This window comes from Hemitrygon akajei, chromosome 21, assembly GCF_048418815.1.
Source record: "Hemitrygon akajei chromosome 21, sHemAka1.3, whole genome shotgun sequence".
Classification (NCBI taxonomy): domain Eukaryota; kingdom Metazoa; phylum Chordata; class Chondrichthyes; order Myliobatiformes; family Dasyatidae; genus Hemitrygon; species Hemitrygon akajei.
The window spans coordinates 64,966,882-64,987,054 of NC_133144.1; the positions used below are offsets into that span (position 1 = coordinate 64,966,882).

At 42.3% G+C, this 20,173-nt stretch overlaps 1 protein-coding gene across 4 annotated transcripts in view; it reads right to left on the reverse strand.

Moving 5' to 3' along the window:
- Positions 1–20,173, reverse strand: part of nolc1 (nucleolar and coiled-body phosphoprotein 1) — a 41,787-nt gene that overhangs the window by 7,171 nt on the left and 14,443 nt on the right. For all 4 annotated transcript variants that reach the window (XM_073025617.1, XM_073025616.1, XM_073025619.1 and 1 more), the window contains exons 4-10: positions 19,579–19,703; positions 18,231–18,381; positions 17,889–18,001; positions 15,667–15,841; positions 13,881–14,198; positions 3,466–3,570; positions 1,828–2,553 (exon numbers count right to left, since the gene is read on the reverse strand). In XM_073025617.1, coding sequence (XP_072881718.1) covers positions 1,828–2,553; positions 3,466–3,570; positions 13,881–14,198; positions 15,667–15,841; positions 17,889–18,001; positions 18,231–18,381; positions 19,579–19,703 — 1,713 coding nt within the window. The remainder of the gene's footprint in view (positions 1–1,827; positions 2,554–3,465; positions 3,571–13,880; positions 14,199–15,666; positions 15,842–17,888; positions 18,002–18,230; positions 18,382–19,578; positions 19,704–20,173) is intronic.

The following is a 20,173-nucleotide window of genomic DNA, read 5'->3' on the forward strand; positions in this document are numbered from 1 at the left end:
GACTTCGGTTCTTTGTGGAAATGGGACCCACTCTCAGGGCCTCATGTCGGTTGCCTTTCGATATGTCAAGAACATGGCCTGGAAGACTAGCACGCCTTCGGGGTGCTGGATTTTTGTGGCTCTGGAGGCAGGTGGGTGCCGCTGCCTGATGTAACATGGGAGTACAAGAAAGATTGAAAGCAGCGAACTGACAGAGCTCAGAAAAAGCAATGTAACAGACTTTTAACACCATAAATCAGTGAGTTGTTTTGTTCTGTCTCCCCTCTTGCTGTGAAACGGGGACAACTCTTTTCCCAAGGGGGAGGGAGGGAGGGAGAGAGAGGTATATTGAATTACCAGGTGAATGAGTAGTCTTTGGGGTAACTGCAAGTCTGTGTCTTTATTGATGCTTTGCTGCACGCTTGAGTGCTCAGTCGAGGGTGCAGATGCTGTTTTGCTGGTGGGGAAGGGGAGGACATTGGGGTTCTAACATCTTAACTGTCATCCATTCTTTGGGGTACTGCTCTGTTTTCATGGATGTGAAGAAGAATTTCAGGATGTATATTGCATACATTAAATGTATCTATTGAAACCTACTGAATATTAGCAGAATACAGTAACCGGTCCTCAAATCAGCTCCACAAAACAGAGTGCTGCAGCCCTGTCAGTAACTGCACAGAAAATAATTTGTACACTAGCACAATAGCTCCCCGTTAGATTAATTAATTTAAAGGATTCCCCATATGATCAACAGCATCCATTGATCAAAAAATAACTCAGCTTAATTAAACTTTCTACATAGCAAAAAGCCCCCAGATCCAGCAGTGTCTTCATAAATCTCCTTTGCATCCTCTCCAATACAGTTCCTCCAGTAATATAGTGATCAGAACCAAAAGCTAGGGAGGGGTTCCCAATGTGGGGTCCATGGACCACTTGGTTAATGGTAGGGGTCTAGACATAAAAAAGATTGGGAGCCCCTCTCAAAGCTGTAATCTGCAGGCTTTAGCATGATCTGTTTTTGTGTTTCCCTAGAAACCAAACTCCGGAAAACATGCACAGGAGAAGATGGGCAAATCACACTCACAATTCACAGTATTGATCCATTTAAATGTCACCGTCATTTAAACTAATGATTGCCATATTCAAATTTGCTGACAACACCTCTGTTGTTGGCCGAATCAAAGGTGGTAACAAATCAGCATATGGGAGGCAGATTGATAATCTGGCCAAGTGGTGTCACAACAATAACCTCTCACTCAATGACAAGGTCATCAAGCAGCTGATTATTGACTATAGGAGGAAGAAGTCAGCAACTCTAAATTCCTCAGTGTTATCATTTGAGAGGATCTGTTCTGGGTCCAGCATGTAAGAGCATTACAAAAGATGCACAGCAGTGTGTCTACTTCTTAGAAGACTCTACATGTCATCTGAAACTTTGACAAACTTCTGTAACTGTGCAGTGGAGAGTATATTGACGGGTTATATCATGGGAACACCACTGCCCTCAAACAGAAGAGCCTACAGTTCATTGTCTTTTGCACGAGTTGTTTGTCCGTCGTGTTGGGTGTGATCTTTCATTGATTCTATTGCATCTCTTCATATTTACTGAGTATGCCTGCAAAAAATGAATCCCAGGTTTGTGTATTGTGACATACGTACTTTGACAATAAATTTACTGAACTTTTTGAACATTTTTTCTAGTTTTAACCTAATGCTGTAGCCCATCTTTAGAACTACCCAAATGGAGCAAAGCCAGATTTTGTGCCCCAGCTTCACCTTGACGTTTCAAGCACCAACTTTCCATTTTACCCAATTGATTTAAAAAAACTATACAGGTACAAAGCTCACCATTTACTGACTTGGTGTTCTCCTCCTCCTCGTCGTCCGAAGAGTCTTCTTCAGAGCTGGTCTCTGCTGTCTTCTTTGCAGGGACTATGGTGGGTGTTTTCACATCATTGGGAACAGTTGGCCTACCTTTTGGCTTCTCCTCCTCTGAATCTGACTCAGAACTATCTGAGCTGCTGCTGCTGCTTTCAGCTTTCTTGGCCGCAGAGTTTGCAGCCACTGGAGTAGAAGTGGCTTTTACTTTTTTTACTTGGGCCACTGGTGTTTTTGACTGAGGCTCATCGTCGCTGGAAGTTTCTTCAGAACTGCTGCTTTCATCTTTCTTCACCGCCGAGGGTTTGGCTTTTCCTGCTGCTGCCAGTGAATTGGTTTTTGTTGTCACAGCTGCAGATTTGGCTGTCACGCGGATTGGAGCTTTAGCTGGAGTTTTAGCCTCTTCCTCACTGCTGGAGTCTTCTGAATCTGAACTGCTTTCTTCAGCTGCTGCAGCCACCTTAGTTGCTGAAGTGAGTTGCTTCATTGGTTTCCCAGGTGCAGCAATGGCTTTGCCAGCTGGTTTGGTGGCCACAGCAGCCTTGCTCTTCTCGTCAGAATCACTGGAACTGTCTGAGTCAGAGTCCGAGCTGCTCTCTGGTTTCTTCGCTTGGGCTGTGGCTGTTTTCTGCAGGGGGTTTGGAGCAGTTTTCAATGCAGGATTTGATTTGGCCTCCTCTTCAGAACTATCAGAGTCTAAACATTAGAGATTGCTATTATTATTCTTTCAGTAACAAAGACTTATAATCACATTCAACGTCAGCTGTCTATCTCTGAACCAAAAAGTGTTAAAAGTCAATCCATCTTCTTCCTGCTGTGTTCTGTCAGTCATGCAGCAAAACCAGCACTCAGAATTGGAATTAGTTTTTTATCGTAACATGTACAGGTACAGTATAAGGCTTGTCTTGCAAACTGTCACATCATTACATAGTGCATTGAGAAAGAAAAGCACTTCACCATCAAATGAAATCATACACTGTCTTAGAGAATAGCTTGAACCCACAACCTACTGAATCAAGACTATGGTACCAGTACCAAGCCAACACTAACACCCACAAATAAAAGAACTTCTTACCAGCAGTTTGCCATTGACACAAGTATGAACTATGGCTATCCCCCTGGTGATCTGCTGCCACCCAGCTGTTGCCTAGTGCCTCCCCAAGCAAAATGGCAAGACAAGCTCTGCCCATGAGAGGACTAAATGTACTGTTAGCTAGTAAAAGTTTCTTAAAGTCCATGGTAATCAAAAGTTACTATATGTCAGCTGAATAATATAAAATGTGAACATTAAAGATTAAAATCAACTCAACTAAAGAAATATGTATTTCCTTTAAAGATACCCTCTCCCTTGTGGCTGTCTTCCCAATTCAAATGAATGAACTACTTTTTGCACAGTGGACAGAAACCAGCTTAAACCCCAACAAGGAACATTTAACCAGAATGTTGGGGTGGTTGGAGAATGGTTAGGTGCTGTATAAGCTATAAGTGTTGCCAGCAAACTCTTTTTCAAAGTGATTCATTTCCCAAAGGGAACACTTGCACACCAGAAACAACGATGACTTGCACCTCCTCCCCCTTTGGGAGAACAGATTTTCCACATTCTCTTACCGGACTCACTATCTGAGCTGGAAGAAGCTTTCTTGGCTGTAGGTTTCTGAGCAGCAGCAGCTTTCTTGGCTGGCATGTGGCCAGTTTTTGCCTGTGCAATTGTTGCTGTTAGGAGGAAAGTAGAGAGTCAGAGTGCAATTTTTTAAATTTCATGTTCTAAAACACAGCATGACAGGAGGATAGAGTACAGTAGAGTCCAGAGTAGACAGTTCAACCAGCACACTGAACTTATTTAGAATATACCAACTATAAGACTTGTCATTTTGCCTGTTGTAGGCTTTTGTATTTTCAAAATTCTTATTTCTATCTAATTCAAAGAATTTGTGTCAACAAAAGTACCACCAGTATCCAAATTATAACCACAGCTGATTAAATAATTGAAATCTTAATCTGTTTCTTGAAACCATGATGTACAGGATCCCCTTGGAGACTGTGATGCAATCTATTTTTCCCCTGCTGTGTGGTGTTACTTGTGCTCTCTCACCTGCTTCCATATGTTAATACACTTTTTATCTCCCATCTTGTGAGCCACCTTACTGCTTGTAACTTAATTTCATGGTTTAACCCTAAACATATGGGCGCCACAGTTAACGTAGTGGCTAGCACAATGCTACTACTGCTTGGGGTGTTGGATTTTGGAGTCCAATTCCAGCATCGGCAAGGAGCTTGTACATTCCTCTCTGTGAACCATTTGGGAGTTCTCTGGATGCTCCAGTTTCCTCTGATAGTCCAAAGACATGCAGGTAAGTCGGTTAATTGGTCACTGTAAATTGTTCTGCGATTAGGCTAGGGTTATATATAGGTGGGTTCTTAGGCAATGCAGCTCGTTGGGCCAGAAAGGCCTGTTCTGCACTTATCTCTAAACAAACAAACATTTCTTTGGCAGATTTAATTGATCCTCATTATTTACTGTCTCACAGACTGAACAACTCCTTAAGTGGGATCTTGCATTCTGTTACCAATGTCTTTTGTTTAAACGACATGACAATTTGGAAAGTCTCCATAGTTCTCCCTCTCTTAATCTACATTTGGCCCCTAATTAATTTAAACCAAGAATCACACTTCTTGGTAGGCTTTTCAATAATGCACTTCTTCTGTCCCCAGTTACCAGTCTGATTCAAACAAAACAGAAATGTTAGTGTCCCAATGTTCACAATCTGCCAGTTTTAAACATATTCTAGTTCTGGTACATAGCTTGCAGTAAGGAGTGCTTGACCGTCACAGATCTCCTTGATCGTATACTATACATATACTGAGTTAATACAAGTTGTTTTTGCTTCAATACTACCTGATAACAGCAGCACTGCTAAAACACCATTACACATCAGAAACACTTTGCAGAGGTGTATATATTTAAAAACTGTTTAAGCTCTTTCACTGTTCACAAAGCTATGGTCACTTCATAAAGTACAAACATTCCTCAAAAAATCTTCCAAACGGTTTTCTTCATATACAACTCCAGCCTTGCAATCATTGGTGAAAAAATGAAACGTTCTTAAATTGGTTCATTATTGTCACATGTACCAAGATACAGTGAAAAGCTTGTCTTGCAGATACAGATAACTGTGTATTGAGGTAGTACAAGGTAAAATAACAGGATGCAGAATAAACTTAACAGTTAGAGAAGTGCAGTGCAGGTAGACCATAAGATGCAAGGTAGATTCAGGTCAAGAGTCTATCTCATCATACCACGAAACAGATGAATAATGGTGGGATCAACAACGACCCTGGAATAATGTGAAGGTTTAGATTACTAGTTGGTCGAAAACAGTTTCTGGCATGCCGGTAATCAATGGCCCGTTTGAAGGATGCAGCAGCTCTTTCCCATTGTGCCATGGCACCAGTGTCCGGTTTTAGGTGCCTCAGGGAATCTTTGTGTCCAGGCATTCACCTTCATATTGAGGTCATGACCAGTGCTGAAGAACCACTGGTAAAGTATGACACAGATATAGGAGGGCCCACGTGCATTTTAAGTATTGGTTTATTGAATGTTTGCTCTTACAATTGTGTAATTTGGGAAGACTTAATGAGGTACCTGTTGAGTTTGAAGCATTACTGAATGTTTAGTATTGTAGATTTTGTAACATAGGGGTGGCTTAGATGCTTGATTGAATGTTCCACTGTTTGTAAATAAATGTTTAATGAGCTTATTCATAATCTGTGTCTTCTGTCACATTTACCAAACCCATGAAACTGCTTCCTTGAAACACCTGGTGGTACGTGGTTCATGCTTTTCAATTTCCTGCCCTATTAGGGGTGGTGGGAGAAGAGAAATAAGTCCAGGATGGATGAGGATCTTTGAGTATGCTGGCTCCTTTATTAAGTCAGTGAGAAACATAGAAAGAGCCTACTTTATTACAGAAAAGACTAGGTTTCTGTGATGCACTGAGCTATGCCAGTTTCTTGCATTCATGGGGGTCAACGGAGACACAGCAAATTCCCTTCATCTGCAAAAAAAGTGGAGGTGCTGGTGAGCTTTCTTGGCCATGGCATCAATGTGGTTGGATTAGGACAGGCTACGGGGGATGTTCACTCCCAGAATCTTGCAGCTCTCAAACCATTACATAAAACTAGAACATTTGCACCAACATCATTCTTAACATAGAAAACCTACAGCACAATATAGGCCGTTTGGCCCACAATGCTGGGCCGAACATGTACTTACTATGCACATGTACTTATTATCCAGGAGTCTCTTAAAAGACCCTATCGTATCCGCCTCCACCACCGTCGCCGGCAGTCCATTCCACGCACTCATCACTCTTTGCATAGAAAACTTACCCGAAACCTCCTCTGTACCTACTTCCATGCACCTTAAAACTGTGCCCTCTTGGGTTAGCCATTTCAGCACTGGGAAAAAGCCTCTGACTATCCACACAATCGATGCCTCTCATCATCGTATACACCTCTCATCCTGTCTCTCCAAGGAGAAAACGCCAAGTTCACTCATCCTATTCTCATAAGGAATACTCCCCAATCCAGGCAACATCCTTGTAAATCTCCCTGCACCCTTTCTATGGTGTCCACACCCTTCCTGTAGTGAGGCGACCAGAACTGAACACAGTACTTTTTAAGTAGGGTCTGACCAGGTCCTATATACCTGCAATATTACCTCTTGGCTCTTAAACTCAATCACAAGGTTGAATGCCAATGCACCATATGCCTTCTTAGCCACAGAATCAACCTGCATAGCAGCTTTGAGTGTCCTATGGACTCAGTCCCCAAATTCCCTCTGATCCTCCACACTGCCAAGAGTATTACCATTAATACTATATTCTGCCATTATATTTGACCTACCAAAATGAACCATCTCACACTTATCTGGGTTGAATGCCATCTGCCTCTTCTCAGTCCAGTTCGGCATCCTACTGATGTGCCGCTGTAACCTCTGACAGCCTACCACACTATCCACAGCACCCCCAACCTTTGTGTCATCAGCAAATTTACTAACCCAACCCTCCACTTCCTCATCCAGGTCATTTATAAAAATCACTAAGAGGAGTGGTCCAGAACAGATCCCTGAGGCACACCACTGGTGACTGACCTCCATGCAGAATATGACCCGTCTACAACCACTCTTTGCCTACTGTGGACAAAGCCAATTCTGGATCCACAAAGCAAGGTCCCCTTGGATCTCATGCCTCCTTACTTTCTCAATAAGCCTTTCATGGGGTACCTTATCAAATGCCTTACTGAAATCCATAAACACTACATCTACTGCTCTATCTTCATCAGTATGTTTAGTTACTCAAAAAATTCAATCAGGCTCGTAAGACATGACCTGCCTTTGACAAAGCCATACTACTATTCCTAATCATATTATGCCTCTCCAAATGTTCATAAATCCTGCCTCTCAGGATATTTTCCATCAACTTACCAACCACTGAAGTAGACTCACTGGTCCATAATTTCCTGGGCTATCTCTACTCCCTTGCTTGAACAAGGGAACAACATCTGCAACCCTCCAATCCTCCAGAACCTCTCCCATCCCCATTAATGATGCAAAGATCATTGCTAGAGGCTCAGCAAACTCCCACCTCACCTTGCACAGTAGCCTGGGGTACATCTCGTCCAGTCCCGGTGACTTATCCAACTTGATGCTTTCCAAAAGCTCCAGCACATCCTCTTTCTTGATATCTACATGCTCAAGCTTTTCAGTCTGCTGTAAGTCATCCCTACATACGCCAAGATCCTTTTCCGTAGTGAATACCGAAGCGAAGTATTAATTAAATGCCTCTGCTTCTGTTGTCTCCTCCCGTTCCATACACACTTTTCTACTGTCACACTTGATTGGTCCTATTCTCTGATGTCTTATCCTCTTGCTCTTCACATATTCATAGCATGCCTTGGGGTTTCCCTTAATCCTGCCTACCGAGGCCTTCTCATTGCCCCTTCTGGCTCACCTAATTTCATTTCTAAACTCCTTCCTGTTAGTCTTATAATCTTCTAGATCTTTATCATTACCTAGTTTTTTTTAAACCTTACGTAAGCTTTTCTTTTCTTCTTGACTAGATTTATGACAGCCTTTGTACACCATGGTTCCTGTACTCTGCCATTCTTTCCATCTCACTGGAAGGTACCTATGCAGAACACCACGCAAATATCCCCTGAACATTTGCCACATTTCTATCGTACGTTACCTTAAGAACCTCTGTTCGCAACTTATGCTTACAACTTCCTGCCTGATAGCCTCATATTTCCCCTTGCTTCAATTAGACACTTTCCTAACTTGTCTATTCCTATCCCTCTACAATGCTATGGTAAAGGTGATAGAATTGTGATCACTGTCTCCAAGATGCTCTCCCACTGAGAGATCTATTACTGGACCTGGTTCATTTCTCAATACCAGATCTTGTAGGCTTATCTACATATTGTGTCAAGAAACCTTCCTGAACACACCTAACAAGCTCCACCCCATCTAAACTCCTTGCTCTAGGGAGAGGCCAATCAATATTTGGGAAATTAATCACCCACCCTATTATTGTTACACATTCCCAGAATCTGTCTCCCTATCTGCTCCTTAATGTCCCTGTTACTATTGGGCAGCCTATAAAAACACTCAGTAGAGTTATTGACCCCTACCTGTTTCTAACTTCCACCCAGAGAGACTCCATAGGCAATCCCTCCATAACTTCCTCCTTTTCTGCAGCCATGACACTATCTCTGATCAACAGTGCCACACCCCCACCTCTTTTGCCTCCCTTCCTGTCCTTTCTGAAACATCTAAAGCCTGGCAATCAAAGTAACCATTCCTGCTCCTAAGCCATCCAAGCTCTGTAATGGCCACAACATCATAACTCCAAATACTGATCCATACTAAGCTCATCAGCTTTGTTCATAATGCTTCTTGCATTAAAACAGATACATCTCAAACCATCGGTATGAGCGCATCCCTTCTCTATCACCTGCCTATCCTCCCTCTCGCACTGTCTACAAGTTTCCTCTATTTGTGAGCCAAAAGCCCCTTCCTCCATCTCTTCAGTTCGGTTCCCACCCCCCAGCAATTCTAGTTTAAACTTTCCCCAATAGCCTTGGCAAACCTCCCTGCCAGGATATTGATCCCCCTCAGATTCAAGTGCAACCAGTCCTTTTTGTACAGGTCTCTCCTGCCCCAAAAGAGGTCCCAAAGATCCAGAAATCTGAATCCCTGCCCCCTGCTCCAATCCCTCAGCCATGCATTTATCCTCCACCTCATTCTATTCCTACTCACTGTCACATGGCACAGGCAGCAATCCCGAGATTACTACCTTTGAGGTCCTGCTTGTTAATTTCCTTCCTAACTCCCTGTAGTCTGTTTTCATGACCTCCTCCCTTTTCCTACCTATGTCGTTGGTACCAATATGTACCACGACCTCTGGCTGTTCTCCCTTCCACCACAGGATATCGTGGACGCAATCAGAAACATCCCGAACCCTGGCACCTGGGAGGCAAACTACCATCCGTGTTTCTTTCCTGTGTCCACAGAATCACCTGTCTGACGCCCTAACTATAGAGTCCCCTGTCAATGCTGGCATCCTCTTCCTTTCTCTACTCTTCTGAGCCACAGGGCCAGACTCTGTGCCAGAGGCACAGCCACTGTTGTTTCTGCCAGGTAGGCCGTTCCACCCCCCACCCCAACAGTACTCAAATAGAAGTACTTATTGTTAAGGGGGACAGCCCAGAGGGGTACTCTCTAGTATCTGACTCCTGCCCTTCCCTCTCCTGACTGTTACCTACTTATCTGTCTCCCAAGGCCCCAGTGTGACTACTTGCCTACAGCTCCTGTCTATCACCTCCTCACTCTCCCTGACCAGGTGAAGGTCATTGAGCTGCATCTCCAGTTCCCTAACCCACTCTCTAAGGAGCTGCAGCTCGATGCACCTGGTGCAAATGTGGCCATCTGGGGGGCCTCACACATACTTCCTGTTTCTATTCTTCACAAGTAACTCACCTTGCCTCGACCCATTAACGTGTAAGCCCCGTTAAGCCAAAACCCTCCTACTCTGTCGCCCGCTCTATAAAGGTGTCTTCCTTCTAAATTCTTCCCGCTGTTCAAACTTGCTGATGTCCACACACATGGTGTGCAGTCGTGTCTTCAAGACATAAAATTACTAGGTCCTCTATCTGCCACCTATACACTGACTCACGGTTATTTGGGATATGGTGCACTATGGTGATGTCATCTGCAAACTTGTAGAGTTAGAGCAGAACCTGGGCCATGCAGTCATGAGGTATAGGGAGTAAACAGGCTGAGGATGCAGCCTTGTGGGACACTAGTGCTGAGAACAATCAAAGGAGATGTTTTGCTACCTATCCTTATTGACTGCAGAATGCTGGGCCGGAAGTCAAAGATCCAGTTGCAAAGGTAGTGTTGAGTCTCAGGTCTAGGAGTTTGGAGATGAGTTTGCTTGAAACTTAGTACTGAAGGCCAATATGTAATCTACAAACAATAGTTCAACACAGGTGCCTTTACTGTTTAGATCCTCTAGAGATGAGTATAGACCAGGGAGATGGCATTAGTGGTAAGCAAACTGAAGTGGCTTGAAATTGCCTTACAGGCTGGAGTTAATGAGTCCCAAGACCAGCTTCTCGGAGTACTTAATGATGGCGGATGTCAGAGCTATTGGGAAGTAATCATTAAGACACATTACCATGCTTTCCTAAGGTACTGGGATGATAGCTGTCTTCTTAAAGCAGGTGGGAGCTTCATTTACTTGTGGACCTGGAAATACCTTCAATGTCCTGAAGTCTGCCAACTATGTGAAGCCAGCTTACTTCAGGATAATATATTAGACTGAAACAGGGAAAGGCTAAAAATATCTGCAAATAGCCTCCAGCTTATCGCATAGGATCTAAGGACATGGCCAGGGCAGTTGCTTTCTAGGAAACTGTAACGATGTCTGTGGGTACAGGTGCACTGGAGGCTGTTGGAGTGTGTGGTGATATTCCAATCCTCTTCTGTACAAAACCTGCAGAAAATACGTTAAGCTCATTGAGAAGGCTTGTAGGCTGTTACAGTATGTAAGCCCTGCCACAACCAACATGGTTTGGGACCCAACCATGGTATCCATTATATCTTTATTGAAATCTTACTTCAATATCTAGTAAAGGTCAGGGTCACCAGATTTGAATGCTGCAGTCCTAGACTTCAGTAGGGAGTAGCTCTCCCACTCCAGCCACGGTTTCCATTTAGGAACACCTGGATTGCCCTCTATGGTATACAGTCATCAACCAGCTTGCTGATAAATGTGTAAAATGAACTTAACACATAAGCAACACCTTTCACAGAGCTCAAAAACTTTACAACTCAAGTATTTTCTGAAGTGCTGTTAGTCATAATATGCAAAACATGACTGACAAACAAGCTCTGCACAAATGACCTGATTAATGTGTTTTCTTTTGAATGAAGGATAGCCATTTAGGATAACTGACTCATTTTCCCATAAGACACAGGCCCATCGAGTCTGCTCATGGCTGATTTATTTTCCCTCTGAACCCCAATCTCCCTGTAACATTTGACACCCTTACTAATCAAGAACCTATCAACCTCTGCTTTAAACATACTCAATGACTTGGCCTCCAAAGTCATCCGTGGCAATGAATTCCATAGATTCACCACCCTCTGACTAAAGAAATTCCTTCTGCATGGCTTTCTAATATGCGTCTTCTGGTCCAAAACTTTCCCACTATTAAAAACATCCTCCCCATGTCCACTCTAGCTAAGCATTCAATATTCAATAGGTTTCAACCAGATTCTTCCTCTTTTAAACTCAGTGACTACAGGCTCAAATCCATCGAACACTGCTATTACATTAACCCATTCATTCCAGAATCATTCTTGGGTACTTCCCTGGGTCCCCTCCTTTGTAGCCCCTATTACTTTCTTTGAACTCACTTTACACCACACGCTGTCGGAGCAGTGCTGACAGGATAATCAAGGACACGACCCACCCAGCCAACACACTTTTTGTCCCTCTTCCCTCCGGGAGAAGATTCAGGAGCATGAAGATTCATAAGGCCAGATTTGGGAACAGCTTCTTTCCAACTGTGATAAGATTGCTGAACAGATCCTGACCCGGATCTGGGCCGTACCTTCCAAATATCCGGACTTGCACTACCTTACTTTCCGTTTTCTATTTTCTAATTATGATTTATAATTTAAATTTTTATTATATTTAATTTGATTTGTACGTCGGAGCGCGAAGCACAGAATCAAATATCGCTGCGGTGATTGTACGCTCTAGTATCAATTGTTGGTGACAATAAAATATTGAGTATTAAGTACTAAATGATATTATGAACCTTTCACAACAACCTGATGGAGCAAACTGAACCTTGGTAACGTCTCAACTGAAAAGCAACACCACCTCACAATTCCTGAAGCCTAGATCTTTACTATACCCCAGTATTTGGAGAATACCAAGGCCATATGCTTCAGTTTTAGAAGAATTGTTAAAAAAAAAATGGGTACAACTGCAACACATAAGAAACATTTGGATAAGTACATGGAGGGGAGTTGGAGGGTTATGGGCTGAACGTAGGAAGCACTGGCAGAGACGATGCTGTGGTTGGAATGGACTGGTTGTGCCAAAGGGCCTGTTTCCATGCTGTACTACTCTAAAGAACAAGGTGGCTCACTAACAGGAAAATAAACAGATTACCGTAGATTCCGGATTTTAAGCCGCTACTTTTTTCCCACATTTTGAACAGCTTTGAACTTTGCGGCCTTTAAAACGGAGCGGCTAATACATGATTTTTTTCATGCCGCCTCGTAAACATTTTGCCTCATAACAGTAGACCAATAAAATTGATGAGTAGTTCACAGAGGTCCAATGAAATTGTACGATAAATCAAGCGCACTTTCACAATTAAATTATTGTAAATCAGTCATTTGTACTCACCCTCATCAACATGGAAAACACTCGAAGAAAAGCATTGTGCTGCCTTTATGGCAGTTATTTAGTTTATAATATTTTCGCTTAGTAATTCATTTTCTAGTTAAAGTTAGAAGAGTTTTAACTATATTTGTTTTCTGTACTACATCGCGGGATGCTATGACGTCACACCCGGTTTCGCCGCGTCTTGTGGGAAAAATGCCGTTTGCGATAAAACGGGACGGAGGGAGGGAGCGCATTACGCGAGCGGCTTTGGATCTGAGCGAACGCTGCTTTTAAGTTAAAGGCGATCAATAACTTTTCCTGGTAGGCTGCAGTATATATATTTTTTACCAGTCGTTAGGAGATATTGGAATGTTGTTCAGTAAAGAAGTATACGCAACGTATATTTAAAAGTAGCCGCGTTACGGGCACAGTTCGAAAAAAAGCATTTGCAATATGTATTTGTTTTTGTTACCATATGGATTTAATTAAAAGTTAAAAAATCCTCACGTGTAATATCTTTCTGTGTAAATATCTCATATTACAACGTGGGACACCTGCGGCTGAAAATCCGGTGCGGCCTGTACAATTAAAAAATTGATTTTATTTCTAAAATTAGATCCAGCGGCTTTTAATCAGGTGCGCTCTGTAGTCCGGAATCTACGGTAATCACATTATCAGAACATGCATACACCATTCTTTCCCCACAGCAAAACACATACTTAGCAACACTCAAAATGCTGTAGAAACTCAGCAAGCCAGGCAGCATGTATGGAGCAGAGTAAAAACTCGATGTTTCAGGCCGAGACCCTTTATCTGGACTCAAAGCATTGGCAGATTTTGTTGTGTTTGAGAACCCATACTTAACAGATTTTGGTGGAACATTAACAAAAGAGAAATTGGTGTGAGATTGTTTTAAGAGATAAAGATTTCACAGAAGACCACTAACAAGGTGGACAACAATCTCAAAGAAAAAAAAATCAGGAGAAAGTTGAAACGATAGCATTACAAATCAGAGTTTATAATCTACACTATTTAGCGATCTAGCCTGATACTTACTGGCAGGTTTCATGGGTGTCTCTTCATCACTGCTGTCTGAGCTGTCATCTGATGATTCACTGATTTCCATTTTGGTCACACCTGCAGATGGTGTCTTCTTGGTCACCTCTTTTGCTGGTGTCTTTTTGGCTGTATCCTTAGCCAGTGTCTTCTTGGACGCATCCTTAGTCGGCGCCTTTTTGGCACCCCCCTTAGCTGCCACTTTCTTGGTTGCCTCTGTTGTTGGTTTCTTTTTGGCCACATCCTTTCCCAATACCTTCTTTGCTGCACCTGCCTTCACATTCTGATTCTTGGGAGGTGGTACTGCATTGTAGGAACCTAACAGGGTAAAGACCAATATCAAAACCTTACAATATTGCTTTTAGGCAACTTACTCCTTTTATTCCCTCCAACATTGGTACAGCTGTAAACATTGTCCACAAGGATTTTAGAAGGGCACTTGACCAGGCAGCTACACCATGGATGGTCCCAGGCTTGGCTGTGAAAGGAGGTGACCTAAGCATGGAGCTAGCAACCCCATCTTGTAAAAACCCAGAGCTACAGAAACATCAACAGAGCTCCATAGACCTCATTCCTGAGAGAGGAAGAATATTCACCTTAAAGGTGTATGAAGTGATGTGATGAAAACTGAAGCCACAGGACAGATCAACCTTCTATAGGCCCAGGACAAAGGACTTTGGTGAACTGCTATCTGCAGTCTATGCCCCCATATGGGCTATAGAAGAACTTGACAAGGTCCCTATTGGGAGGATCACCCAGAGATTAAGGTGCATGAAATCCAGGGTGAATTGGGCATTCGTATTCAGATACGGCTTGCCCATGCATGTCACAGGGTAGTAGTCAATGGAACCTATTCTGCCTGGAGGTCTGTGACTTGTGATTTGCAGAGACTTGTATCAGGACTTCTGTTATTTGTGAAATACTTTATATAAATGGCCTCAATGAAATGTAGATGGGTGGGTAAATATGCAAACGATTCAAAGATAGCTTAGAAGATTGCCTAAGGATACAGTGCAGGATTATAGATCAGTTGTAGATACGGACAAATAAATAACAACTGGAGATTAACCCAGCCTAATGTCAAGTGTTGCACTTATCTTTTTTCCAGGGCTTAAATGTCTTATACTGAAAGCATATAGTAGTCTTCGCCTTATCATCCCTATTGGGGCATAAGTTGCCCCAATAGGCAACTCACCAGAGTCCTCTGTCCTTGGGCTAGTCTTTCAAGTTGCCCCTAGGTGTAGACAATCATTGAAGATCCTTCTGCCTCCCATGCTACTGCTGTCATTTCTGTAACACTGGGAACAGGATGGTACTGCTAGCCCCACATCTAACCCTCCTCTTTTCACAGCTGGGCTTGGGAAAGTCCATCTTGGAGTCATACAATAAACAAGGTGGGAGTGGGCAAATTCAAGATGTGCGGGCAAGTTGTTTTTTATATAGAGTGAATAGAATGTGCTGCCTGGGGTGTTGGAGGCAAACAATATGGTGGTGCTGATGCTCTACACATGCACATGAATGTGCAGGTGATAAAGCATACATTGTGTTGGCAGAACGAATTAATTTAGCCTGACTCTACACTGTGGTTGCTCCTGTGCTGTACTGTTCTAAGAATTTTTTTTCAATTCATGTACAGGTTACTTCATCATAAAGCTTGAGATTTAACACTGATTATGAACTTTCTGCGAACTAGATTACGTCATTCTCCATATACCTAATGTTATCTGCTGTATAAACAAACTGTGCTCTGGGTATAGATGTGATTGTACTGAACCATTTTCTTCACCTTGTTGTGCTTTAGTTTTTGCAGTAGGTGGCTCATCGTCTGAACTGTCGGACTCTTCACTGCTTGAACTTTCTTTTGTTGTGGCTGCCACTGGTTTAGCTGGGATTGCGGATTTTGGATTTGGTGCCTTTCCAACAGGAGACTTGGTTGGCTGAGCTTTCTTTTGCACGATTTTCTGTTAATATGAGATGGATAATCAACATATGAAAAAGAACGAGTGCCTGTAACCAGAAGATTTTCACATCACACCAGTATTCTTATAGCATTGTAAATCCACCCAAATAATTAACAGTAAACAGACAAATCTTTGCAAACATTGTCAACGAGGACAAATAAGAACAAGTCATAGGAGTGCTATTAATTTCAAGCTCTACACCTCTCAGGGCTAAATATTTACACATGATTTGATTGTCAGCACCATGTACACTATGTCCACAGAGAGTGATTTTAGAATATTAACCTCCCTCACCTCTTGCTTGGAGCCCCTAAACAAAAGTGCCTTTATACAAGCCTCACAGATCACTTGCTTGGGCTCAGATGGATTACTGTTAGGAGCAGAGAAAGGATGTAAAATATAATGTAACCAAAATAAAAGCAGGGAATTCTTTTGTTATGAATAAGCATGACTGATATACAGAAGCAGGTTCTGTTTTCCTCAGCGACAGATTAGAATGTCTAGAATTGAGGTATTCTGCTAAGAATGGATGTGAATGAAATGACTGCCAATGCAGAAGGATCATAGTCATAGAACATGATGCACAGAAACAGGATCTTCAGCCTATCTTGTCTTTGACGAACCATTAACCTGCCTAGCCCCATCCACCTCCACACAGACTACAGCATTCCATACATGTACCTACCCAAATTTCTCTTAAAGGTTAAAACTGAACCCCACACCCATTTGCACTGGCAGCTTGTTCCACACTCTCATCACCCTCTGAGTGAAGAGACCCCCACCCCCCCCATTCCCCTGAAGTATTTCACCTTTCACCCTTAACTCATGACATCCATTTGCAGTTTCACCCAACCTTAGTGGCAAGTCTGCTTGCACTTACTGTATCCATATCCCTCAGATTTTTAACTTCAAGGAATAAAGTCCTAATCAATTCAACCTTCCCTATAACTCTAGTCCCCAAGTCCCTGCAGCATCCTTGTATACTTTCTCTGCACTCTTTCAATCTTACGTACTTCTTTCCTGCAGGTAGGTGACCAAAACTACATTCAATATTCCAAATTAGGCCTCACCAACGTCTTACGTGATTTCAACAAAACATCCTAACTCCTCTACTAAATAAATTGTTTTAAGAAGGCCAATGTGCCAAATGCTTTCTTTACAATTCTATCTACCCGTGACTCCACTTTCTAGGAATTATGGATTTGTACTCCCAGATCCCTCTGTTCTACTGGAATCCTCAGCGCCCTACCATTCACTGTGTAAGACCTACCCTGGTTGGTCCTTCCAAAGTGCAGCACCTTAAACATGCCTGCATTAAATTCCATCTGCTATTTTTCAGCTCATTTTTCCAGCTGGTACAGATCCCACAAGCCATGATAGTCTTTCTCACCGTCCACAATACCCCCAATCTTAGAGTCAGCTGCAAATTTGCTGATCCAGTTTATCACATTATCATGCAGATCACTGATATTGACAACAAATAACTGACCCAGCAGTGATCCTTGTGGCACTCCACTAGTCACAGGCCTCCAGTCAGAGAGGCAACCATATACTACCACTCTCTGGCTTCTCCAGTGAAGCCAATGTCTAATCCAATTTACTACCTTATCTTGAATGCTAATACACTGAAACTTCTTGACCAAACTCCTATGCCAGACATTGTCAAAGGCCTTGCTAAAGTATGCATAGGCAACAATCACTGCCTTGGCTTCATCAACTTTCTTAGGAATATCTTCAAAAAAACTATAAGATTGGTTAGACACAACACACCTATCTTTGCTCATCTTTGGAATGTGGAAGGACACCAGATCACCTGGAGGAAACTCAGTCACTGGAAGAACATGAATTATCCTAGTACAAGATGACCTTAAGTAGACTTCAGACATGACAGGCATATAGAGAGAGTGGAACAGATGCAAGCAAGATACTTGACTGTGTGGTTGCTCTGTGGACTCTCAGAAACATTGCAAGGCAGGCTTGTTAAAAGCCTTACACTAAGAATGAATGTTAATCAATGCCACAGATCATAGAAAATTAAAATATTTACTTGTGCAGACACTGGTGGTTTATTTGCAGCTGAGTCAGAGTCACTCGAGTCATCACTGGAATCATCTTCACTACTCTCATCGGCTGCTTTAGTGACAGCTTTTGGAGGGATCCCTGAAAACAAAATAGAGCTCAGTAGGAAGACATTACAACTTAGGAAACAATTCCGATTACATTACTAAGATTTCTTAAGCTCTACAGTGCTGGATATACACAAAACAAACATGAATCCAGGGATTGTGGGCAGACTTAGTTTAAACTACTTTATTTAACAGCCTAACTCCTCTGCCAGCCATACGCAGCTAGCTCAGTAATGGTTATGGTTACCGGAGTTTGGCTTTACCTGGTTTCACAGAAGCTTTTGCAGCAGGTTTCTCATCCTCTGAGCTGTCCGAATCTTCACTACTAGAGCTTACATCTTTCTTCCTGGCAGCAGGTTTGCTGGCTGGAGCTGCTTTATTTGCAGGGGTCGCACTTTTAACAGTGACAGCCTTCTGATAAAGCACAAGAATGCAAAAGAAAAAAAGGTTAAAACAAATCTTTGAAAGGAACCAGCTTAATAAACTCTCTAAATAATTCTGACAGACCTAGAAAAGAAAACATGCAAAACAATGTTGTTTTTTTTTTAAAAGTTTTGCTTAAAGGAAAATGTCAAGTTGTCCCAGACCAAGAAACACTAAATACAATCTTGCAATTGCCACAATATATATCAATGGAAAAATAATTATCAGTGTTAACCAGAGGTTTCTTAAGCAACCCCTTGAGATCCAGGGTGACTTGATTCCAATTTGCTTTTGTGGATACTGATAAATAAATGGGACAGGATGTGCCTAACAGGATGAATGGATCAGCAATTTATAAGATGATACACTTCTTCAGTTAAAGATATGAGTTTGGCCTATCAAATTTGCTCCACCATTAGATCATGGCTACTTTATTTTCTCTCTTAACCCCATTCTTCTGCCTTTTCCTATAATCTTTGATGTCCTTACTAACCAAGAACCTATCAACCTCCACTTTATTTACTGTCCGTTACACCACGAGCATTTAGTGCAGCAATGAAGGCCCTCCATCTTTTCTATTGTGCCCCTGGTTTGGTTCAGGGTCCTGGTACAGCTCCAAGTTATCTTTGTGTCTGAAATTACCCTCCATTTTAGATATACATCCAATGACTTAGCATCCACAGCCATCTGTGCAATGAATTCTACAGATTCACCACACTCTGGCAAAAGATATTCCTCCTCATTTCTGACGTTCCTCTATTCTGAGGATGTTAACAAGAGCTTTTCAAAACCATTCCCAATGCTCTTCCTCCACTTCGTGTGGTTGCACTGACCCACGCTGACTAAATTGAAGACATCAGATGAGGACAGGACTGGAACCAGGGACCCCTATGTCACTGCTTGCCATTCTGCATTTTGTTATGACCTTGGCAAAGCATCTTATAACAATTACTAAATTAATAACTCAACAGCACTTACACACTCGTATTATACCAAACACCCAGCTTATCGTGATAAAGAAACACACTGATTCTTGTGATTCCAATCCCTTACTCCAGCACATAATTTCAGACAATTCCGTGACAAGTCATATCCCATTGTAGCACTGATCTTATTTAGAACCAGCAATCAAACATTGCCAACTCTGAGGCAGGACCATCACATAAGGAGACTGTTTTGAGTCCTCACCTGTGCTGGCTTCGTTTCTTCCTCCGAATCTGAAGAACTTGAATCTTCACTGCTGCTGCTTTCCTTCTTTGTCACAACATTTTTGGCAGCAGGTTTGCTTACGGCAGAGGTTGGTGGTTTGCTCACTACATAAATAACACAACAGCAGTGTCAAGCTAGTGATTTTTCACCACAGATTTATGGCATCATATTTATGTATCCACCAAAAATCTTTCCTTGCAGAGTGCTAAAGGAACTCAGCAGGTCAGGCAGAATCTACAGAAAGGAATAAACAGTCAACATTTCAGCTCAATATGTTAATTGTTTATTCCTCTGCACAGAAGCTGCCTAACCTGAGTTCCTCTAGCATTTTGTGTGCGCTACTCTGGATTTCACACATCTGCAGAACCCCGTGATTAAAAATTGTTCAATTTGCAACAATTTTAAAAGATGAAAGATTAGCTTTAATTGTCACATGTACTTTGAAACATACAGTAAAATGTGCTGTTTTAGTTGAGAATGTGCCGGGGGCAGCACGCAAGTGTTGCCACGGCTCTTGTGCCAAAGTAGCATGCCCATAACTAAATAAACTTAACTTGTACATGTTTAGAATGTG